The sequence below is a fragment of the Muntiacus reevesi genome, chromosome 3 (genome assembly GCF_963930625.1).
Source record: "Muntiacus reevesi chromosome 3, mMunRee1.1, whole genome shotgun sequence".
NCBI lineage: Eukaryota > Metazoa > Chordata > Mammalia > Artiodactyla > Cervidae > Muntiacus > Muntiacus reevesi.
The window spans coordinates 73,147,249-73,173,832 of NC_089251.1; the positions used below are offsets into that span (position 1 = coordinate 73,147,249).

At 36.5% G+C, this 26,584-nt stretch overlaps 1 protein-coding gene across 1 annotated transcript in view; it reads right to left on the bottom strand.

Moving 5' to 3' along the window:
- The window catches only part of MSH2 (mutS homolog 2), a 75,538-nt gene that overhangs the window by 40,302 nt on the left and 8,652 nt on the right, over window positions 1-26,584 (bottom strand). The window contains exons 3-7 of the mRNA XM_065929317.1: window positions 24,855-25,133; window positions 23,849-23,995; window positions 21,233-21,382; window positions 20,491-20,624; window positions 10,544-10,743 (exon numbers count right to left, since the gene is read on the bottom strand). Coding sequence (XP_065785389.1) covers window positions 10,544-10,743; window positions 20,491-20,624; window positions 21,233-21,382; window positions 23,849-23,995; window positions 24,855-25,133 — 910 coding nt within the window. The remainder of the gene's footprint in view (window positions 1-10,543; window positions 10,744-20,490; window positions 20,625-21,232; window positions 21,383-23,848; window positions 23,996-24,854; window positions 25,134-26,584) is intronic.

Below are 26,584 nucleotides of genomic sequence, written 5' to 3' on the forward strand. Positions count from 1 at the left end.
GTCCAAGGCCTGCCACTGGTCATAGTTCTGCTCAGTCAGACTTTCCAAAATAGTTTAAGACCAGAAAAACCAACCTAAAGTCTAAATTAATTATAAAGTTAGTATTAGGGACTTCCCTGGTGGCCCAGTGGATACGAATCTACCTGCCAACACAGGGAACGTGCGTTCAATCCCTGTTCCTGGAAGATCCCACATGCTATGGAGCAACTGGGTCCGTGTGCCATAACTACTGAGCCCACGTGCTACAACTACTGAAGCCTCCACACCTAGAGCCTGTGCTCAGCAACAAGAGAAGCCACTGCATGAGAAGCCCATTGCACGGCAATGAAGAGTAGCCCCCACTCGCAGCAGCTAGAGAAAGCCCGTGTAACAGAAACAAAGATCAGCCAAAAAAAAATTTAATAAATTAAGAAAAATAATAATAAAGTTAGTATTAGCATTCTTGTTTCAGTAAATATTTTGGTATGTGGTAGTAAAAAGACATGAGTTTCAACTAACAAAGATTTAAAAATTTATTCTATGCCCACCTTCCCATGACTAATTTAACGTAACTTTCTTGTGTTTTTAATTCCAGTCTAGAAGTTTTATTAAGTACAATTAAACTTTATTTCACCCTTTAAATATATTTATGAAACGGATTTAAAAATTCATGCAAGTGGAAAAAAAAGGTTGGCAAGATGCTGCTAATTAAAGTTTACAGTATTCACACAAATATGAGGTTGGAGTCAAAATATTACCAAATTAGTAAAGAAAGCAAGAGTTGAAGTGCAGTGAATCATAGTAAAAAAAATAATTCAATCACTCTAAGTAACAGCCTTCAACACAAGGGCATCTCTGTTATTCCTTCACTGCCAGCAGTCACCCTATTAGTTTTTTTAATTTATTTTATGAAGTATAGTTGATTTACAAACCTGTGTTAATATCTGCAGAACAGCAAAGTGATTCAGTCATACATACATATGCTTTTCCTCGTATTCTTTCCCACTGTGGTTTATCACAAGACATTTTTGACCTCTTATCCTCCCTCATCACCCTTGCCCTCTCTTTTCAGATTCTCTGGTCATGTCATCCCCTTTGCTAATCACAGTCTCCTGTCCCCATTCCTTTATTTGCAAGTAACACTTTCTCTGACAACATACCTTGTTTCCCTTTATCACTACTGTCATTTTGACAAAATAGTAATTTTCTTTCCTAAGCCAACTTTCTCTTTTGATTTCACTGATTAGTTAGGAGTATCATTTTACATTGTGCTAGTCTCTGTGAGGTAACAGAAAATATATGCTGGTCTCTGCCCCTGGTTCCTGGTAGAGTTCCTAAACCCTTGTAATTTCCTAGTGAGAAGAGCAATAGGAGCACCTCATATTCTATTAAGGCGACCTGAGGTGGGCTGCTCACCAGAAAGACCAAGCCATGATTAGGAGTTTGGAATGTTTAGCTCTACCCCCACTCCTGTCATCCAAGGAGGGGAGAGCGGCTGGAAATGGAGTTAATAATTGATCATGGCTGCATGAGGAGGCCTCCCAGATCCCAATAGTCGGGGGAAGGGGTCAGAGAACTTTCAGGTGGGCAAACACATCTATACCAGACTGACATGCTCCCACCTCAAAGGACAAGTGCCTATATTTAGGACCCTCCCAGACTTGTCATATCTCTTCATTTGGCTGTTCATCCGCATCCTTTATCAGTAAGTATAACCAAGTGTTCCCCTGAGTTCTGTGAGCTGCTCAAGCAAATTAACCCCCAAGGGAGGGGTGGTCATCAGGACCAGTTGGTCAGAAGCACAGGTGATACCTGAGTTTTAGGCTGGGTGGAGAGGCTGGAGGCACCCGTCTTGTGGGATTGAGCCCTTAACCTGTGGGATCTGATGCTACCTCCAGGGGATAGTGTCAGGAAGTTAAATTGTAATTAATTGTAGTCAGTCAGTGTCATAGAAAGTTGCTTGGTTGTTGGGGGGGGGGGGGGAACCTCCACACATTTGGTGACCAGAGTGTCACTAATGAAGTTTCAGAGTATTGCGTCTTGACCTCTTTTATCTTGTAAACTAGTTTTTATTAAAGTTTTGCGTAGGGATGCATATGTCACATTATAACAAAGCTGGCTGTATGAAGAAGTGCAACAATATACTGGTGGGATAAAAATGTACTAATTGTACACTTAATTAAAAAAATAGTACCAATTTTACAATAGTAAAAATAGTACCAATTAAAAATGTCAGTTGCTATAAGTTAACCTTTCCTATTTGATATGATAATTTTTATTATTTTAAAATCTTTATAATGTATAAATTATATTTAGCTAACATCTATTTTAAAGTTCTAGGAAATTATTATGCATAGGTCTGAGTACCTCTCTGGTGTTTCTGCCCCCCTGGGCTTTTGTTTTTCCATTAGTAAATTCCTGAAACTACTACTTCTCTAGGCTCTGTGTTTTTTTCTTTTAATAAAAGTAATAATGTAAAAATGTCAACTTCCAACTTAACTCTAGAAGAAAGACCTGTTCAATTTTTTTTATCCTTCTAGACTTTTGCCCTCTTGTCTCCATTTGAATGGCAAATAATTATACACTGACAAGTTATTTTTCCAGGAAGGCTTTACTGATTTATAGTTTTGGTCACAAGGTCTACAAGAAAATTTCTCTGCATCCTCACCAAAGTTGTTTGCTTTTTATTATGGTGATTAGTTAGTGTATTTTGGTGACTGGTTAGTGTATTTGGTTCGGAAATGTTTAGTGAGATTTGGGGGCAAGGTCATTTGAATGAAAGAATAGAAATGCAGAGATAACATGAACAGGGACTCAGGAATGTGAAAGCTTTTATTATTGAAGATAAGACTGAAGATAGTCAAGGTCGTGATCTAAGTAGCAATGGGAAGACAAGAAAGAAGATATTTAAATTATACTCTAATAAAAGATGAGGAAATTGCTATAGGAATTGATATGTGAGAGGAAGGAAAAAATAATCTTAAGAGGTTACGACTGTAAAGGAAAACTCAGTTTTCCCCCTGCTTTCCTTCCCATCTGTGAGTCTTCCTCCTCTGTCTCCTTTACACACAATAGTTCATTTCTGGTCACCAACTGTGTGGAGGGTCCCCCCACACCAAGCGATTCTCTGTGACACTAACTGGATATAAGTCAACTATACTTCCAGAAAAAAATAAAGAAAAAATTCATTAAAATTTCTTTTTCTTAATGATAGGAACAATTGTACAATTTTACACAATGTTAAATTAAGTGGATAGGAACTATATAAATATTACAGTAAATAATGCATTTTACCTCACAAAAGACAAAGTTTGCTTGTTGAGATGGACTTCCAAAAGGCAGCAGCTCGTGAGTTATTGTGAAATGGTGAGTCATCTAAAGGGAGTGCAGTTGTAACACCAGACACAAATAAGTGTGGCTCACAACACACATGGTAAACTGAGATCACAGCAGATGTGTGAGGGGTGGGAGTGTGTGTGAGTGTACATTTTATGTATTCCTACATTGGTCAGTTCAGCTGGGTGCAATTTTTTGCATTCACCTAGTGTTTCCCATCGGGGAAGGCAATGGCACCCCACTCCAGTACTTTTGCCTGGAAAATCCCATGGACAGAGGAGCCTGGTAGGCTATAGTCCATGGGGTCGCGAAGAGTCAGACGCGACTGACTGACTTCACTTTCACTCTTCACTTTCATGCACTGGAGAAGGAAATGGCAGCCCACTCCAGTATTCTTGCCTGGAGAATCCCAGGGACGTCGGAGCCTGGTGGGCTGCCGTCTATGGGGTCGCACAGAGTCGGACACGACTAAAGTGACTTAGCAGCAGCAGCAAGTCTTCACTGTCAAAGCAAGTGTTAAACAGAACTTACTTCTATAATTTTGCTTAAAGAATGAAACAACATATACCAAAATATTAATAATGATTACCTCTGGATGGTAGTAGAATAATTACTACAAAGAGTTTACCTTGGTTTTATAAACTGACAAAAACCAAATTTAAAGAAAATATCTCCAAAACACAAAAACCAATCAGATCTTAAACTACAGCTTTATATAAAGCTAAGGTTTAAAAAGTGCTACATTAGTAAACCAGGTTCCTTTTCAGAAATGCCAAATAAATTGCTTTCATATTCTTATCTCCCATTTAGAAGGAAGCTAAACAAGCAGATTAAAAGGAGGGATTATTATTAAACTAACTTACTATGCCCCATGAGAAATCTGTATGCAGGTCAAGAAGCAACAGTTAGAACTGGACATGGAACAAAAAACTGGTTCCAAATTGGGAAAGGATTATGTCAAGGCTATATATCATCACCCTGCTTACTTAACTTATATGCAGAGTACATCATGAGAAATGCTGGGCTGGAGGAAGCACAAGCTGGAATTAAGACTGCTGGGAGAAATAACAATACATTCAGATACGCAGATGACACCATCCTTGTGGCAGAAAGCGAAGAGGAACTAAAGAGCCTGTTGATGAAGGTGAAAGAGGAGAATGAAAAAGTTGGCTTAAAACTCAACATTCAGAAAACTAAGATCATGGAATCCAGTCCCATCACTTCATCACAAATAGATGGGGAAAAAACAAAAACAGTGAGACTTTATTTTCTTGGGCTCCAAAATCACTGCAGATGGTGACTGCAGCCATGAAATTAAAAGACGCTTATTCCTTGGAAGAAGAGTTATGACCAACCTAGACAGCATATTAAAAAGCAGAGACACTACTTTTCCAACAAAGGTTCATCTAGTCAAAGCTATGGTTTTTCCAGTAGTCATGTATGGATATGAAAATTGGACTATAAAGAAAGCTGAGCGCCAAAGAATTGAGGCTTTTGAACTGTGGTGTTGGAGAAGACTCTGGAAGAGTCCCGTGGACAACAAGGAGATCAAACCAGTCAATCCTAAAGGAAATCAGTCCTGAATATTCATTGGAAGGACTGATGCTGAAGCTGAAACTCCAATACTTTGGCCACGTGATGCAAAGAGCTGACTCATTTGAAAAGACACTGATGCTGGGAAAGATTGAAGGCAGGAGGAGAAACAGACAAGAGAGGATGAGATGGTTGGATGGCATCACTGACTCGATGGACATGAGTTTGAGTAAACTCTGGGAGTTGGTGATAGACAGGGAGGCCTGGCATGCTGCAGTCCATGGGGTCTCAAAGAGTTGGACACAACTGAGCAACTGAACTGAACTACGTCATCTAGGGTTAAAAAGCAATGGAGATAAGCAGAAGGCGCTATGGAAACCAGAAAAATGAGGAGGGCAGAAGAAGCTTCATAGAATGAGTGAGGTTTGAGCTCAATCTTAAATATTAAGTGGAGTCCATCACGTAGATAAGGTAGTAAAGTGCGTTAAAGACAAAGTAAAAACGAGCAGAAAAAGCAAATGTAAGCAGAGCAGTCTGGAGAAACAATCTAGTGAGCAGAGCGGTGATGTGAGGGAGGATGAGGGAGCCTGACTGAGCAACAGCAGCCGGCCAGGCATAGGAATGGAGCTACTTCTGGAAGGCTACAGGAAGCAAATTAACGTGTTCAGAACCAAAAGGAAAAGAAATGACACAATCAGACATGCTGAAAAAAGATTACTATGGGTTCACTGAGGAGGATGTACAGACCAAGGAAAGGAAAATAGCACATACAAGGTTTGTAATTTGGACGTGGACAGGGGAAGGGTTACACACCTCAGTATGATAGCTGTTAAAATAAAATTCATCAACAAAGTAATCTTGATACTTACAGTTGTTTTAAGCACTGTCAGAAATTTGTTCCAAATGCAGAATACCACTGTTTTAGGTTGTGCCTCAGCTTTTTAAAAAATTTTATTCAAGTATAATTGATTTACAGTGTTGTGCTAATTTCTGTTGTACAACCAAATGACTCAGTTATACATATTTTTTCACATTCCTTTCCATTATGGTTTACCACAAGACATTGAATATACTTCCGTGTACTGTACAGTAGGATCTTGTTTTTTATCTATTCAATATATAATACTCTGCATCTGCTAAGCCCAAGTGCCTGATCCTTCCCTCACCCTCCCTTCTCTTCCCTCCTGGCAACCACAAGTCTGTTGTCTACGAGTCTATTTCTGTTTCATAGCCATGATCATTTGTGTCGTACTTTAGATTCCATATATAAATGATATCATAAGGTATTTGTCTTTCTCTTCTGACTTTATTTAGTATGATAATCTCTGGATCCATCCATGTTGTAAATGTGTGCCTCAACTTTTTAATTTTAAAAGACATGAGGAATAACGGAGGCCAAGTATACTTTTAAAATAGCCTCTTCTTTTTTAAAGAAGAAGCTTTCATCACTCAATGCAAATCTACTTTCTAAACTGTTGCTGCCCTCTGCTGTCTCTGAGTTTATTTTCATTTTTTCCAGGAATAACATTAAAATAACATTAAACCTAGAGTTAGTCAAAATTAAGACATCACATGATGGCAGAACATACTCAATTTCTAGTAATATACAAATATATCTTTTTAAAACTTTTAATTACTTTTAAAGAGTGCATTTGATTTTTCCTCATAAATTAGCCTGTTTTGGCTTTCTCCGTGAAATCAGTACGCTAACAAGCTATACTGAACTCTGTGAAAAGGCATTCTACTGTGTTTTTTTAAAAACTCAAGAGAGGCACATGAAAAGATGCTCAACACTGCTAATCATCAGAAAAATGCAGATCAAAGCCACAATGAGACATCACCTCACACCTGTCAGAATAGCAATTATCAAAAAGACCACAAATTAAATAAAAAAAAAGAAAGACCACAAATAAGAAATTGTTGGCGAGGCTGTAGAGAAAAGGGAACCCTTGTACTGTGGGAATGCAAACTGGTGTAGCCACTGTGAAAAACAGTATGATCAGAGAACTAAGGACCCAGATGCCACAGAGCAACCTAGCCCACATGATGCAACTACTGAGCCCACGCACTTTGGAGCCCCCAGGCCACAACTGGAGACTCCATGCACTGCATCAAAAGACCCCTCGTGACATAGCAAAGATCCCATATACTGCAACCAAGACTTGATGCAGCCAAATAAACAAATATTTAACAACAACAAAAAAAAGAAGTTAGAGAAAGCCAACTACTGCATGTTATTACTCACATGTAGCATCTAAAAAATAGAACGAATACAACAAAACAGAAACAGACTCACAGATACAGAGAACATTATTCTCTATATGCTGTTGTTCAGTCGCTCAACCACCAGGAGAAAGAACGAGGAGAGGCAATTGAAGGATAGGAAATAAGAGGCACAAACTACAATGGGTAAAATAAGTAAGCTATAAGGATAATTTGTACAGCATAAGCATATAGTCAATATTTTACAATAAATTTAAATGGAGTATAATCTATAAAAATATTGAATCACTATGTTGTACATCTGAAACTAACACAATATTGTAAATCAACTATACTTCAATTAAAATAAACTCAAGACAGGTCAGTTAGTCTCTCAGTGACTAGGATACGCCTCAGTTCTCCAACATTCCATATTACAGAAAAAGAAAAGCATAGCTCTTAGCATCACAAAACTTGGAACCATCTTCCTCCTTTAATACTTTCTATGCTGGGTGATTACAAATATTTTAACTGGACATCAATTAACAAACTGACAATATGAAGCATTAAATTTTCATAATGTTATGATCTCATAACTGCCTTGTTGAAAACCCTCAAGTACATTTTATTGTTGTTGTTCAGTTGCTCAAGGACATTAAGCCACACATATGCAGGAACATTGATAAAGAGAGCCACTTTCAAGTCCAATTTAAAACTTCTGTGCATATACCAAGGAATGAGAAAGAGTCCCCAAATAATGTGCAAATCACATTATTTGCACTTTTTTGGGGGGGAGGAGGTTACATATGCTTTCAAATATCTGATGAAAATTACAGATCCTCCCTCCCCCTCAAAATACATATACACAAAATTTTGCATGAAATATCAAGATACTTTCAAGAATGCATTCAAGAATCCCAGCTTTAAAGTTTCAGGTACTGAGTGAAAAGAGGGTCAAAAATAGAACTGGGCTGGGGGGTGGATACACTTAGGGGGAAGGCAAAAAAATAGAAGGCTTCAGCAATTCCAGTTCTAGGTATATATGTAAAGAAAACAAAATCATTATCTTTAAGAAGCATCTGCCCTCCCATTCACTGAAGCATTATTTACAATAGCCAAGATGTGGTAACAACCTAAGTGTCCACCAATGAAGGAATGGATAAAGAAAATTTGATACATACATACAAGGGAGTAACATTCAACCATAAGGAAAGATATCCTGCCATCTGCAGCAACGTGGACGGAACTTGAGAGCATATGTCAAGTAAAAAGAGACAGGAAAGTTAAATGCTGTATGATCTCATTTATATGTGAAATCTAATAAGACCAAACTCAAAACCAGAACAGACGTCATGGCTGCCAGAGGCAGCTGGGGGAGGAAATGGGTGAAGGTAGTCAAAAGGTACAAATTTCAAGTTGTAAGATTTAAAAGTCCTGGCAATGTAATGTACAGCATGGTGACTGTAGTTAAAAAAAACAAAGCAAAACTGTACTGTATATATGAAAGTTGCCAAGAGATTACATCTTAAAAGTTCTCATCGCAAGAAAAAAAATAACTACATGAGGTGAGGTGACATGTTAACTAAACTTATTGTGGTGATTTACACAGTATATATACATATCAAATCATCATGTTGTAATACTAAACTTATACAATGGTATGTGTCAATTATATCTAAATAAAACTAGGAGGAAAAAAAGACCATCACACACACCAGTGAAACCTGGTTAGGTAAGACTAGACCATGTTCACTGAATTTAGCAACAAGGAAGTTTCAGCAAATGCCATTTCAATACTATGGGTAGGGCTGAAGCCAGTGGAGTCAATGTAAGAAGAAAATGTAGGCTTTCAGAAACTTCACTGAGTACAGGCATAAGAAGAGGACGCAGGGACAGAACGCCTGAGAGGAATGTTTAAAACATCTGATATTAAATGGTAAGAGTGAATTGTTTAGACAGCCTATCTCCATGATCATACCCTGATTACACTCCTAACATTGGTCAATTCCCTGGCACTTCCAGCTGATCCTGCAGAAATAAAGCCAGAGGAGACGCAATCAGGAAATCAAAACAGTAGAAGATATTAATTTACAGGGTGAAGAAACAGAGGCACAAGAAGGGAAATTAAGCCACAATAAGAAATGTGAAACAGAAAAGACCCATCTCCTCTAATTTCCCTTTGGTGGCACTAAATACAAGAGCATTTAAGCCTCACTGGTCTAATGAGAAGCCCTGACTAGAACAGGATTACTTTATATACAGTGGTACTCTGAAAAGACAAGCAGTTAGCTCTTCTTTAACATTCTGCTAGATAAATAAGAGGAAAGGTTATCACAAAATTTAAGTTAAATCTATACTTATTTTGTACTAGTCATCATTGTTCTAAGTCTACCTCCAAAAAAGTTCAACAAGTTTTTACATAATATTGCAAGTTTTTTAAATAGTTCTAAGAGATATTGATTTTTAACTCTGAAACTTAAAATCCTTTTTATATTAGACATATACCTTTGTACTTACTATTCACTGTAGAAACTTATGTTCACTTAAAATTAAAAACTATGCTCATAAGAGCAATCTGATTTTATCCACTAATATATTAACAGTTATATGAGTCTGCTTACTTTATTCTAGTAACTTCCCTCTGACTTCAACTGTTACCACCAAGACCTTCTGTCTTAACTTTCTTTCATAGGTGTACTGGAAAGGTTCATTCCAGCAGGCTTGGAATTAGCCTGCGGTGTTTTCTTAAAGTTCCTACGTGGCAGCCTCCTAGTCGAGGCATGAAACATACTAATTGTGTTATTTTGTAATCACTAGTCCAAGGAGATTCAAGGTGGTTCATTCAGCTTAGTAGCATTGTGATTGATGATTGTACCTGGTCTCAGTGAGGCCCCAAGAGGGCTCTGCTGTGGAAGCTAGTTACAAAATAGGAAACCGTCCACACGATCAGCAAAATATTAAAAAGCCCAACAAAACTGTTTAAAGCTCCCTGGTTTCAGGGTGTTCTCCTTTATATTAGCAGTCCCTGATCTGAGAAGGTGCACCTACCTCATCAAGGACCTTTCCATAGATACCAGAACCTAAGCTCCCTGGCCCCACTGCTCTGACAGCTTTTGGTTCTGACACATTATCATTACTCTAGTGTGGCTGCCAGACTGCATCCTTTCCCTGTAACAAACCAAACATTCATAAGCACTGTCATTTTGGGTCTTGTTAATCGTCTTCATGAATCAAATCCTGTTTAGCCACCCCTGTTAGTGCAAGAGACCTATTAATAAACCTTATAATCCTAATATTCATTTCTAAAAAACAGAAATTCTAAACTAAAAAAAAAAAAATTATAAACTGTCTCACATCTTCTGGCTTCTGCAATGTAGCCATAGGGCAATACAAACCTGTTACTAGAAAAGCTTAAAGATGAGTTACCAGAACCAACTTTAAAAAGGACAGCACATCTGGAGTGAAGGAAAACAAAAGCAAAATAATTTTTTACCTTCATATTTTTCCAAAGCCTGAATAACATTAGGGAGTTGATTTACACCCTGATAGAGTCGGTAACAATCTTGTAAATTTGCTGCTTGTCTTTGAAATTTCTTGGCAAGTCGGTTAAGATCTGGAAATCGACGAAGTAAATCTTCTTGTAAACTCTGCCTCAATTCTGCATCTTCTACAAAAGCTTCTACCAAATTTAATCTAAAATAAATATTAGAATTAATCTTTTAATATTTTGGTTTAGTTTTATATTACTTAATATATTTAATATTTTATTTAATTCTAATAAATTACATTTGAATTAATCTTTAATATTTTAATCTTCAGAATTAATATTTAATATGAAATTAAAATGTCAACTAGGTGCATGTCTCAACTCAAAAACTCTATGTAAGAAGTTTGAATTTATTCTGAAATGCTAGCTTTTTGTAGGTGATGGAAAAGTTCCCTAATACTGTGATGTAAGCAGTTTCTAATCAGTTAATATCCAAATCTCATTATTGGGATTCCATTGATACTGACACATTACTGCACATGTAAACAATGATCTTTAATGAAACAAAATTACAATTCAAGAATGCTGCCAAAACCAGTATTTATCAGATAATCTTATAAATTCAAAATGCACTCTAAAATTACCATATGACAGTACAAAGCCAAAATTTTCTAATTAAAAACTGAACTAAGTTTACTGCTTCCCAAAATCAATAAATTAAATCTTAGTTTCCAGAACTATAAAACATGCAGCTAATATTGCTTCTATAATTAATTGGAGTTAGTGGCTTTCCACTTTTTTCCCAGCAAGAAATATACTTTTACATCATGACCCAGAACACCCATGTACAGATGCTATAGTGGGCAAAGTACACTACTTCAAAACATGCCATGCTAGTGTCTGTAAGGACTACTTTGGTCTTTAAGGACTAGTTTAAGTTAAGAACAACTGAGAAGAAGCAAAAAGAAAGAACGCTCTTTGCTTGTCCTTATATGCCCAAAAGCAGGACATGAATTTACATAGGTGCCCCTCCCCTACACTTCTTCTTTACCAGAAGGACAACAATTAAACTCAAGTTTAGACCCTTATCACCCTGGAGATGGCACCAGAGGAACCTATGTAACCCTACCAACTATCTTTTATTGACCATTAGCTTCCCACACATTTATCTTCCCAGTTTGTAGCCCTAGAAACTCTAAGTCCTTTTCCTTTGTCTTGTCACTTCTTTGAAAATTCATTGTTCCTTTGCTAAGATGCTATATAAGCTCAAGTTCTAGCTAACCCTAGAGTTACTCATCCCTTAGTGCTCACACATGTAAACATAAGCTTCTGTTTGTTTTCTTATTAATCAGTCTTTTGTCAATCTAATTCATAGGGTCACAGCCAAAGAATTAGGACAGTAGGAAACTAGGAAAGAGAATAATTATTTAGGAAGAATTAATTAGGAAGAATTAGGAAAAAGGAATTTTCCTCCCTGACAACATATAATTAAAATAGGTTTCACAAGACAAAACCTACTCTTACTAGATATGGTGCACTCTTTTATTTTGTATTTAACTTTTCAAAAATGCTGGTTATCACCTGTTATACTAATTTCGCAACCTACCAGTGGGTCACAATATGCAGTTTGAAAAACTATATTGTAGATAGTATTGAAGTATTAATAACATCAAAAGGTAGGCCGTGGGCACAGCCAACGATCCTAGGTTTAGAACACTATCAGAGGAACAACCATTTTCCTTTAATCCTCAAATTACACAGAAACAGCAAAAGGAACCAAATGAGTTTTCTAAATTTCTTTTTTCTGATCTCTCCATCAGCATTTACAATTCCTGCATCATCATCATGTTCACCAAGCATGTCATATAAAGGAAAAAATACACTGCTCCTGGAGTAGCCATATAATGACTACAGATATTAAAGCAAGACTTCACAACCTTGGTGATGTTGACATTTAAGCTGGATAACCCCTCTGTTGTGAGGTGTTGTTATTCTGTGCAGTTTAACAGCATCCCTGAATTTTACCCACTACCCTCTTCCCAGACTAGCAATTCAGAAACGTCTCCAGACACTGCTAAATGTCCCAGAGGAGGCAGGGCGGGGGAGGGGGATAGCTCCTAGCTATCAGGAGTCACAGGATTAAAAGATTTTGAAGTGAAAAAAAAAAAAAATCAGCTTTTATAAGATGAAAATAAAGAGAAAAACAACAAACTCTACAGAATGTCAAGATAGTGGCGAGGGAGTTGGTAGTAGATATATTCACTGTAGCAAATGCCAAATTAGTGGGAACATGATTGCTACCAAACTTGTATTGTGAACCAGTCACAGTCTATATGTACAAACAGAATAATTCGGCACTTACTGCTCCAGAAAAGCTTTCTCTGGCTTGTTTGTACTCTAGATTTTAACAAATAAAACAAACAAAACTGAGTAAGGGATGAACCGGATCACACAGTCCAATAAGGCAAACTTGAGCCTACCCCAGCTAGTTCTCTGGCTCTGGCTGGGCTTCTCCAAGTCTGGTCCAAGATCACACACATCAAAATCACTTGGAGGTGGGCCCAAGGTGGGGCCCACCTGTGACACTGCAATGAATGAGTTTCTCAGGTGATTCTTCTGCAGGCAAACTGTGAAAAAAAGCCTGAGTCCTAAAAATCACAAGAAATTTCTGAGTTCTCATGATAAAGCAGGAAGAGAAGTTTAAGGGGGTCAGGAAAAGGATGAAAGCAACCTGATGCTGGATGACCTACCTCATGTTTCTTTTTCTCTTCTCTCTCTAAAACTTGTGTATCCTTAGGCTACTCTCCATAAATAATAAGAATACTCTTGGAGAAAATATTTCCTTTTTTTAATTTTTTTTGCCACACCAAACAGCATGTGGGATCTTACTTCCCCGACTAGGGATCCCCAATCCAAACCCCCTGAAGTGGAAGCATGGAGTTTTAACCCCTAGATTACCAGGGAAGTCCTATATAGAGAAGATATTTCTGATCAAGACTCTCCCTATGATTCTTTCCTGTTCCATGAAATATCTTATCACTGTTTCCTCTAAACCTGATCACAGAATCTTCAGTAACCCACTCTGCTCAAGAGCATAAAACCCCACAGAAGAGAGAGCCCAGAAATAAACCCACACACCTCCGGTAAATTAATCTTCGACAAAGGAAGCAAGAATATACAATGGGAAAAAGAAAGTCTCCTAAGCAAATGGTGCTGGGAAAGTTCGACAGCTGCATGTAAATCAATAAAATTAGAACACACTGTCACACCATATACAAATATAAACTCAAAATAGCTTAAAGACTCAAATATATGCCATGAACCATTAAACTCCTACAGGAGACTGTAAGTAATAACATTCTCTGACATAAATCCTCCAATGTTTTCTTAGGTCAGTCTCCCAAAGCAACAAAAACAAAAACAAACGAATGGGACCTAATCAATCTTACAGACTTTTGCGTGGCAAAGGAAACCATAAACAAAATGAAAAGACAACCACAGACTGGGTGAAAACTTTGCAAACAATGTAACCAACAAGTGCTTAATTTTCAAAATTTACAAACAGCTCATATACAACTAAATAACAAAAAAACCAAACAACCCAATCGAAAAATGAGCAGAAGACCTAAGTATACATTTCTCCAAAGAAGACATATAGACAGATGGCCAACAGGGACATGAAAAGATGCTCAATATCACTAATTATTAGAGAAACGCAAATCAAAACTACAGTGAGGTACTACCTCACACACCAGTCAGAATGTCCGTCACTAAAAAGTCTACAAACACATGCTGGAGAGAAAAGGGACCCTTCTACACCGTTGGTGGGGATATAAGTTGGTGCAGCCACTTGGAAAAAAGTATGGAGGTTCCCCACAAAACAAAAAATAGAATTACCACATGATTCAGCAATCCCATTCCTGGGCACATACCTAGACAGAACTAAATAATTCAAAAAGACCCACGCGCCCTTTTTTTCACAGCAGCGCTATTCTCAATAGCCAAGACATGGAAGCAACCTAAGGTCCATCAACAGATGAATGGACAAAGATGATGTGGTGTGTGCGTACTTGTGTACACACACACACACAATGGAATACTACTCAGGCATTAAAAAAAGAACAAAATAATGCCATTTGCAGCAACATGGATGCAACTAGAAATTAACATACTAAGTCAGTCAGAAAGAGAAAGACAAATACCATATGATATCACTCATATGCAGAGTCTAAAATATGACACAAAAGAACCTATCTACCAAACACAGACTCATGGACATAGAGAACTGACTTGTGGTGGCCTGGGGAAGAGGTGTTAGCAGATGTAAGTTATTACAAATAAAACAAGGTCCTATTGTATAGCAAAGGGAGGTGTATTCACTATCTGATAACAAACCATAATGGAAAAGAATATAAAGAAATATAAAACTGAATCACCTTGCTGTACAATAGAAATGAACACATTAAATCAAGAGTACTGCAATTTAAAAAAAAAAAAAAGGAGCATAAAGTTCCAGTAAGAGTATTAAGAAGTAAAACAGCGAGAATGAAAAAGCTTCTAAAACACATAGCACAAGGCAAGATATATAGTCCCCTTAGTCTTTGGTCTGGGTATCATTAAAAGTCTAATAAATTGCTAGTTTCACAAGTCTATTCAATAAGCCATTTCAGAAATAATTATAGTATTAGTTTATATTCTGGCTAACAGAGGTTTTTTTTAAGAAAGATTGCTCTACTGTTTCCATGACAATGCCATTTTCAAATCACAATTTCAGAAATACCAAAGTTACTGTTGGCAAAACAAGGTATACCTGTCAATCGTACTCAAAATTACTCAGCTGTCTCAATTTGATACATTAATTTTCAAACTAACTAGAATATAAGACCATTTGTTGGGTCAATTCATCTCTAAAATTTCAAAAGAATAAATTATAAAATTAGTTGTGAAATTTTTGATATTTTAAATTCACCATTCTTTCCATTTTTTAAAACCAGCATTTCTGATCTCACTGTAAAGAATAATTGGCTGGAATTTCACAACAGTATATTTATATGGCTAAGAATAAATTTGGTACCTAAAGAACTACAAGATTTTTAGTCTCTTCTTTATCTGTTCTTCACATGGTTTAATGCAGACGGCACCACTCATCTGATACATTAAATAGATAATCTGCGAGGTAGGGTTGAGAAAATTAAAAAAGAAAAAAAAAAGGCCAAACGTGTAAGAGAGGAACATGCTTTCAAAGAACATTCAATCTAGTGAAGAAGGATATGTCTATTCTTACAATTAGTGCTGAATAACAAATGAGATATAAAATGCAACAAAATGTGATACAAGAAAGCAGAGAACTCCCATGGGAGCTGGGGAACCACATTTTGACCTCCACAATCTCCCCGAGTTTGCCCAAACTCATGTCCATTGAGGCATTGAAGCTATCTTATCTCATGCTCTGCTGTCCCCTTCTCCTTTTGCCTTAAATCTTCCCAGCATCAAGGTCTTTTCCAATATTCTGAACAGTTGGGATTTAAAGAGAGAGGATTTTGAGGAAAATACTTGGGAAGGAAAGGTGGAGCAGCAACAGCAGAGACTTGACAGGAGAAGAATATAGGACAGAATAGAAGAAAACTGAAGGAGAGAATAGGGGGAAAAAAACTGGAACCAAAAGCAAAATGGAAATGTCGCCTTTGGAAAGGAAAGAGTACTATTGCCTCTTGTGAGACAGAACCAGGGAATAGAAAACTGAAAACATAGACACATTTTGAGACTGTAAGAATCAAGGAGGAGATCATCTGTTTAAGTGTAGGAGAAGCTGAATGGAAAATGCAAAATGCTGCACTGGTCACTGTAATAAGTCATGTAACAAAAGTAACACCAGGTAGCAGTGAAAGCGATGGCTTGAAAAGTACAGTGGATCCAATCTGCACTGTGTGACCTCTCCAGCAAGTTTTAATAGAAAAAGAGGGGGCAGTTTGACAAAGTGCTAATGGGGCAAGAAATTCTATGTCCCCCATGAAAGCACTGGAAAAAGGGCTGCCTTTGTGGTACAGACTGGATAGGAAGGCAAACAAAATTCAAAGGGACTAGCAGATCAGTCCAGAAACCAGAATAAGGGGTTTCACTAAACTTGATTTGGAAGCAGAGAAAACAATGGTAGGAAAGCAATGGAGTGACAATCCTGTTTGTCCTCTGAGGCCAGAGCAAAGCTTTGCTGTTTTAAAGAAACTGCACTCACTGTATGACCTCCAGACCTCTGTTTCCAAAGAACATTCACTACTAACTAAAGACATCCTTGCACAAAAGGATACTTAACATAACCTGGAAAGAAATGTAGGTCTAAGTCTGAATATAACCCCGGAAGTACACTGCCTCAAGAAGCATGATATACTGTCACATAAGCACCACTATTTCTACATTTATAGGAACTACTTTTACTTGGAGACATATTTCAAATAAAACTACTATTAAATGTCATATAAAAATAATTTTAAACTAGAAAGCAATAAGAATACCAAATTCAACATGTGCAAATGGTATTCATCAGCAACTTCATGAGTGAACTATGTCATATGCTAACATATAGTCAATGTTCTTTAAAGAACTCTAACAACAACAAAAAAGGATAATTCATTAAGGCTTCACATAAATCTGAGGAAAGACAAAAAGCAAAAAAAAGTCCTAAAAAATTAAAACTAATGCTAACAGTCCTAGTGCCATGTGCAAATCTGAGGATTCTTAATAGTAATATGGACAGCATTCTTGTTATAATTCCTAATTTGACTGTTAGGTAAAGCACAAAAGGAAGAAATACCCAGAAACTCACTTCTTAAAGGTAGTAACGATCAATTCTCACTGGAGATTAAAGTACTTAAGCCATTAGCTAGCTATAAAGTATTGCCAGTGCAAACAGGTTTTAATGAATGGAAAAGTGAGTGTTACCACACATAAAGCGATTTCACAGGTATAACTTAAAAGCCAAAATAGTACATTTCATTTCTGATGTTAAAATTCAACTTGGATCAAATTAAACACAACTGACAGAAGAAATACAGTACAAAGATGAAAGGAATGGGCCCTGGAGTCAGGCCAGACAGCAGCCAGTCTCCACCACCTCTCAGCTAATGAATGTGAGATACTTAGCAAAGTGCCAGGCAACCAGTCTTCTCTTCCTCCTAAGAGCCTGACAGTGACTTAAAAGCAATCCTATCTTCATTATTATTCCTGAACCTATCACTGGGCTATAGCTCCGGAATAGATGTATCCACCAAACTCAAAGATCTAGTCACAACTGTTCCTCTGTCCGCTCTAGTAAAAATAGAAAACAGAGAAATCTTTGCTTTCCTTAACAGAATTCCCTGCACAGCCACACACTTGAACTCCTCACTTAGTTTTAAAAGGGTGGAGTAGAGATTTCCACCACCTCTCTGCTAGAAAATCACTGCAAAACAGGGACAGGAAGAACAAAAGCTTGATTCGAGATGCAGCTCTGAAAAATAATCCATCTTAATCTTAAATGCTTACAGAGGAAGACAATGAGAACCCCAGCAAGGCATAAACTAGAAGCATGATGTATCACAGCAGGTGGAACTGAGAAAGGGTATTTAAAAAAAGGAGACTGTCCGAACAGCCCAAAAAAGGTCTGCCTTAAGGAGTGAAACTTTGTCTTCCTGCTCTGTGGAATTTCAGCACTGGGCCTTGAAAACCACAGACCTTCCTAATTGCTGGTTAAAATAAAATTCTCCCCAAGATAGAAAGGAGAAAATATTTCCTCATCCTACAGGTGCAGAAAAGCAGATCATGATCTGACTCAGAAAGCCATTCTCACAAATCGTATTCCCAATTAGTCAGTCTTGTAAGGGTATCAGATTTGGGAAATTATTGCTATGTCCTATGAAAATAACCTTTAATTATAGCCAAAAAATTAATTTTGGTATCTTGCCTTCTAAATAACTTGCTATTCTGATAACAGTAAGTGATGTCTCAAGTTTTTGAAGGGTCCAAATACATGCACGCTCTGTTAAACCAGAAGAGGACCACTGACATGTGCTCTGTTCCTACAAGCCCAACCAATGACCTAGAGCATGAGAATTAAATTACCTATCATTTCTTTTAAGAAACAACAAAAAGATGAGGGAGAATGGATATAAACTTCTACTTGTGCAGGCAGACTTTCCATGGAAGGCAACTCAAGGATCTGATTAAGACCAATTGCTCCCAGGGCAAGTGCTGGCGATTCACACAGAGTACAATAAGAAATGCGCCCTGCTGCTGTGCAGAGGCCCTGAGGAAGGGAGTCCCGGGAAACCGGGAGATGAGAGCAAGAAACTCAGCACTGTATATCCTTCTGTTCTGCTTGACATTTGACTTATGTAAACATAGTTAGTCACAAATAATTAAAATAAAAACCTGTAAACTGCCTTAATTACTTGTAAATATCCAATCTTTCCTATTTCTTATTTTGTTACTAAATCCCACTTGTCTTCTCCAACAAACGTGGCTTCAGGAAGTTACCTTAGCATTTCAATTTCCATATTTTAAATGATATATCAACATACCCACAGTTTGCTGACTTCATGAGTTATTTTTATTGTAAGACCCTTTAGAATCCACAGGATCAATGCTTAGCTTACTAATTATCTGCAGGGTGTCTTATGATACTGATCAACTATTTTATGTTTGCCTGGCATATATATAGTCCCAAATAGTCAAGGGATCATCATGCTTTTTGTATACCATCAGAATTCAGTAGGTATTCAACAATTCTTGAACAATCTGACACTATCAAATCCATAAAAATATTGACTTTTACGTATTCTAGCAATATATCTTAATTTACCAAACTGAAAATGTTAGGTATACAATAAGGTCACTGAAATAACCTAATTATTGAAAAGGGTAGAGTATATCCAGTCAATAAAATATTATGAATTTATTAAAAATGCTGAATACGAACATAAAACAGCAACCCTAAAAAATGTTTATGATAATATAAGCACAAGTGGGAAAAAACCAGGACACAAAACTATATTAGGATTACAACTATGTTTTTAAAAAACTATCAAACATTAAGAGTGAACTATAGAAAAGTATTTTACTTATATGCAGTTCAAAAACAGGTAAAACTAATTAATCTATGAGGCTAGAAGGACAGTTATTACCCTTGAAGTGAGGACAGGCAGTAACTATAACTGAGATGAGTTTTGAGGATGCTAGTAATGTTGTTTCCTGACTTATGTGTTGTTACCAGTGTATTCACTTTGTGAAAATCCATCAAACTGCACCTTTAGGATTTGTGCTTTTATGTGTATTACACTTCATTTAAGTTTTAAAACTTATACCTAAAACAAAAGATAAAAATAAAACATACTTCAATGCTACTCACATTATATGCAGCAGCATTATACAGCTTTTTCTTTTATTTCCTCAATTTTAAAGATTTTCTGAAATATGTTTAGGCTGCCTTAAATTTTTTCTAGAATAATAAAGAGTAAGTACTTCCTTTGTGCCAGACCTTATTCAAAGTACTTTAAACACATTAAATCATCTAATCCTCATAGCAACCCTAAGGAGGTGTGTTATTACTGTCATTTTGAAAGGAAAGAAACTGCCACCCAGAGGTTCAATAATACCCAGTACAACACAGTACCTAAGTGGAAGAGCTCAATACGAACCAAGGTAAACTGGCTCCAAAGCTCAAATGCTCTGAGACCTTATACCTACACCACCTCTCTAATAAAAGTTCACCTTTTTATAGTGAAGGGTAAAGAAACATAATTAAGAAAATAAGTTAATCCATCTAAATCACCACTACTCTACTACTTTATTAACTTTCTGTGCAGTTAGATGCTAAAATATAGGTGCAAAATTGCATGCTGTAATAAGTGGTATAAGCATATGGAGCGACTGGAAGTTACTTAAGAGTTTACAAAAGTGCACACTTTTTTTTATAAATATACCTCTCTTCTATTCTGTTCTTGTCCATAAGAGGCTGCTTAATCCACTGGTTAACCAGTCTTTGTCCTTGAGGGGTTTTGCATTTATTCAGCAATGCAGCGAGAGACTGAGAGCCAGAAGTATCTTCAACAGAACCCTAGTAAACAGAAATAAAATAGGGAAGTGGCAGGCTCATTAGTGACCTTACTATGCCATGAAAAAGGATTACTTAATTTTGGGAACAAGAACACTTAACATTGGGTACTCCCTGGTATCCAGTGGTTAGGAGTTTAAGCTTTCACTGCCAAAGGCCTGGGTTCAATCCTTGCTTGGGGAATTAAAATCCCACAAGGCTCACGGGAAAAAAAAAAAAAACCAACCCATTCAATCTCCAAACTTGTGACAATTGACACAAAACTTAACTTTCTTCAAATATTAAATTGAAATGTACACAAAAGCTCCTTATCTGAAAATCAGACTTTTAATGTATTAATCTGATTTTCTGCTATATACTGTTCCCCAAAACAACACCACTTTGTAATTATTGCAGTTTTAGACATAAAACTTCTTAAAATATAATTTTTAAAAACTGTTGTTAATACACAATTTATTCATAAAGTCAGGACAAATTATACAGTTTGCAATTAGAAAAATATAGTAATTCAAACTATTTAAGTATAATATTTCAAAATATTTAAGCTCCTTATTAAGACTTATATTCTATATATAAAAGGAAATATTTTAAACTGATGTATTTTTTTTTACCTGGAAAAGGTTAAGGGCTCTCACTGCTGCAATATCCAATTTCATGTACTGGCTGAAGTCAAAAGTAGTCAGTTCAAACTGTCCAAAGTTTGAGTCATCTGATAAGAGTTCTAAAAATTTGATTACTGCAGACAAGGAAGAAACTGCAACCTAAGATTAAGAGTATAAAACAAAAGATGGCTATCACTAGAATTCTAGAGATTTTTTTAAAAAAACAAATGGTAATATGAAAATAAGTTTCAAACACTCACTTTTCCTGGCATTTTTTCCCAATTCAAACCAAGAAAATCAGACAGAGTTTAAATAAACCTTTTTAAGACTAGAAAGTGATTTTTAGGAAGTGAAAATTTACTCTAGTAGCAACACTATAATAGCCAAAAGGAGAAATTATGCTATTGTCCACCAAGAGTAAAAAGGGTAAAGTCTGGCACGTTCACACTGCAGAATACTACATACAACAATTAGATATAGGCACAAACAATCCACCAAAACATGTGACAATACAGATTATCTCACAAACATAATACTGAATAAAGGAAATTACAAGAGAATGATCTTTATGAGTCCATTTATAAAAACTACAAAAATAGATCAAACTAATTCATACTGTCAAAGGTACTAATGGAGGTTAACAACTGGAAGAAAACATAAAAAGGGTCTTATGATCCCAGTACTATTCTGTTTCATGGGTGCTGGTTAGGAGGGTACTTACAATTCACAAAAATTTAGCTATACACTTATGATATATATACTTCCTTGTATGCATATTTAAATAAGAAATAACTGCCTATTTTACTACTATAACATAACATAAAAAAGCTAAGGACATTAAACTGATAGCCTGATGAAAATTCTACTTATACTTGGTACCAAATTCATTGTGAATGTGCATGTTTCCTAATTGATAACACAGTCATCTATCTGCCTCTGCCAAATATATAAGAATCTCCTATTATGTTACCATGAGGGACAGATGGTAACAATTTTTATTAGCCCTAAGAGGCTTGTGTGCTTGCTCAATCACTTAGTCATGTCTGACTCTGCAACCCCACGGACTATAGCCCACGAGGCTCCTCTGGCCATGGGATTATCCTGGCAAGAACACTGGAGTGGGTTGCCCTTTCCTCCTCCAGGGGCTCTTCCCAACCCAGGGATCAAACCTGAGTCTCCTGCACTGGCAAATGGATTCTTTACCACTGAGCCACCTGGGAAGCCCTCAGTAGCCCTGGAAGCATCTTCCAATTTTCAACACTAAAGTAATTTTCTCTAATACAGTTTCTCCTTGACTTACGAGGTTACATGCCAATAAGCCTATCATAAATGGAAAATGCATTTAATACAGTTAGCCTACTGAACATCATAGCTTAGCTTCATCTGCCTTAAATATGCTCAGAACACATTAGCCTATAGTTGGGCAAAATCATGTAACACAAAGCCAACTTTATAATATAATTTAATAACTCAGAATTTATTGAACACTGAACTGAAAGCAAAAAACAGAATGGTTCCACAGCTACAGCAAGGTTACTGTACTGGCTATTAAACCCTTGTGGTCCCACGGCTGACTGAGAGCTGCTGCTGCTGCCCAACATCACCAGAAAGCTGCACCAAGTATTACTAGTCCAGGAAAAGGTCAAAATTCAAGTATAGTTTCTACTGAATAAATATCACTTTTGCACCACTGTAAAGTTAAAAAAAAAAATCATTAGTTGAACCGTAAGTCAGGGAATGTCTGTACTGGGATTATTACTCATACACAATGGCTTTTCATTCTGTCACACAAAGAAAGTAAAACAGATAAACTTAGTTGATAAGGATCAAACGATTATGTGCTAAGTAATCTCTGGAAAATCATGACGGTAATAACAGTCTCAGTTTATTCTAGTTTGAAGTCGATTTTGAAAATTACAAGTAGCTATAACTTACTCTTATTTAAATATACAAATTTTTATTTTACTTGTCAGTGATCCACAAATAACCATTCAAAGAGGTTTCTAATATTTTACATAAAAATATAACTCCCAAACCATACTTTCTTCAAAGATTTGAAAAATTGAAAATAAATTTCAACCACTGTTTGCATATTCATGTCTAACACTGAACACAATCAGTGCCAATTTTTGAGCCAAACTGTTTATATGTAGCATTTATTTTGCAATTATTATGCACTGTGTATATTTTCATCCTTATTACTTTCTAATCTCCACAACAATCCTTTAAGACATAATGAAGCTGAAGTAATTTATTAAAAACCTCACAGCTCCTATATTATAAAACTTTAATAGTACCAACTATGCTACCTCACCTACTAAGCTGACAATAATCAGGCTCTTTCTGGTGAAACCAGTAAAACAATAATCTCTTCCTCACCCCAAGGATATATGTTGTGTAAATATAATGAAGTTAAATTTAAGATTCTGTTTGAATTTTTCTAGTCATTCCTTTTCTAGTCATTTTCACAAACTTCATCACAGATTAAAATAAGCTTAAAAATCAGTGATCCATTTTAGGGTTTTTTTTTTCTTTTTCCATTTTAGGCTTTGAGATATAGATGACAGAAGCAGCCTTCTAAAATGTCACTATTTAGGGGTAAATTCACATTTGTAATCCACATACCTGGTTCTCCATTTCTGGCAACACAGCACTATTCATCTGTTCTCCCTTTTTGCCTTTCAACAACCGGTTGAGGTCCTGATAAATATCTTTTGTGGAAAAGTCAGCTCTTTTTCTTTCTGTGATCAAAATTCCTCCTCTCTGAATAACCTATTTTACAGGAAATATTTTAAATTACTAGGAGAAAAGCAATACAGAAAGTTGTGCCACTGACAAATATAAAGTAACAACATTTTAACAAACAGCTTATTAACCCACAATATACTGTCACGCAACAATACATGCAATAAAACATTGGTAATATGTATTAACATGTATTTTAAAAATCGATAAATAAAATTTTTGTGGAAATTTAAAATTAGGCTTACATGAAGTTTTCAAAAAACAGTCTCAGAGGTAAAAACTGAGAATACTACTTGGGGAAAGTTGCCTACATATTATTTACGCTAAAAATGCCCATCACAGATTTGCTAACTCTCAACTAGTTCTTATTGTATTTGCGGCTCATAGGAAGAAAAGAATCCTTAAAAATCTAAAATAAACCAGATACCTATACAAACAACAAAATCAGAACTTTGTTAAAATAAAAGAATCAGAAAAATAAATGAGGCTAAAGTTCTACTCAATCTATTTAAAAAAAATAATCCTGAAGAACTGGATCTTATTTGTTACATCCATGCTAAATACGGGCATAGTTTTTTTATTTTTAAAGGCCCTACATCACTTCTTCCCCACCCTGCATCCCTCAACTGTGAAAGCACTTCTTTTCACCAACTGTGATCCCTTTAAGATGACATTCAGTTCAGAAGGAGAGGAAGCGGGGAGAGGGAAATGATCTGAGTTTAAACAAGTCTTAAAGGAAGAGCTGGAAAGTCCTAATAAAGATACAAAGTTTCTGTCAAAATCCACTGAAATGGTTCTGACTTTTAAAATTTTTCTTAAAACAGTATCATGTTACTTTAGAGGCATTCCAGCCTTGGATTCTCTACCATGGACTCCATTCCCTTACCTGCCTCAGTTTTCCCACGTCTCCAGCAGTCTCCCCTCCTGGCATAACACACTCCTTTGGTCCAATCTGAATCAGGAGAGCCTCCAGATTGGAGAACTGATCATTATCGGGGAACTCACACAGTCCTAGCTTCCTCTGTGTGGAGTCAACATACCCAACTCCGACCTGCCTTTGACCATCGACTGTAGACATTTTAACACCCACAACACCAATGGAAGCGGACATATCGTTGTTACCAAAGAGAATATCTTCAAACTGAGAAAGATTACCTGGAGAGGCCTAAGCAAAAATAAAGAGAAATTTTAAGAAACTGTTCAATGTACTTTAATATTTCACTAGCAAACAAAAATTACCCAACCTAGATGAATTTTATTAACAAAACATTTTCTTATTAAACAATTACTTATAACCATGTATTCCAATTAATATTACCATATTTTCTATTAAGTATCCTCCCTAATTTTCCATAAAAACACTTGGGCACATCTAAAAACAGCAGTATCAACAGTGATTTTCAAAAAAAAGTGATTTTCAGTTCGAAATATGGCAGCTAGGTTTACATGCACTCATTCATCAAGGAACCCAAAGGGATAACCCTCTCAATGGTATGCTTACATTTCTACACTCTGCCAAACTACCTATTGGTTGCACCTATTAGAATTTTCACTGAGTAGTTATATCACATATCACATTATTAGCTTAAATATTAACCTTGGATAGTCATCTCTCTATATCAATATTTGTAAAACACAGATTGTTCTAGATCAATGATTTCCAAATAAAGGGTCCTTGACCTATTTTTCAATATTTCAAAAAGATTAGAAATCTCTTTAAGCACATACAAGGTAGCTAAAGGGTTAAGTTTCTTTGCTTTTGGCTCTACTTGTATAAAGTCGGTGGGCTACAGCAGTTCAACAAGATCAGAAGCTGACAGCTGCCTGCTAACATGAGGCATTTCTGGGGCAACTGACGGACCACGGTATGAAAATTCACATAGTCAGAAAGAGTACAAATGAGCAGTGACAGCCAAACTGAGGCAACCAGTAGCCATCAATAGTTCTTGGATGTCTTTAGCATCATAACAGTATCTTTTCACAATATGGTTCTGAATATACTATAACTCTGTAAGAACTGATTGAAATCTGCATCAAAAATGAAATGGAGGAACTTCCCCAGTAGTCAAGTGGTTAAGACTCTGAGCTTCCACCACAGGGGGCTTGAGTTCAACCCCTAGCCAGGGATCCTGAATGCCTCATAGCTCAGCCCGAAAAAAGAAAATGTTATGGAAAACTGTTATCTGATACTCAAATGTAAAAGGCACTGATTCACTCACAAACATAAACGCCGTATTTTCACATACACGCTTCAGATTTACACACACAGGTATGAAGCATATCTTTAAAAAACCTTCCAAAGTGAACTAGTAGCTAACAAAATTCAGTTTTTGACGGTCCTTGAAAATTCTAAGACTGGTAATCCCTGAACTAGATGGTACTAAGGTGCCTTCCGGCTCTGAACACACTACTGAGAACACGGGAGAAAAAAGTCATTCACAGGGACTTCGCTGATGGTCCGGTGGTGAAGACTCCGAGCTTCTACTGCGGCTGACACCGGTCTGATCCCTAGTCAGGGAAATAAGATCACACATGCCACTTGGTGTGGCCAAAAGTTAAAAAAAAAGAAGTCATAGAAGTCAACTACCCTAAATATCACTAATACTTTACAACAGA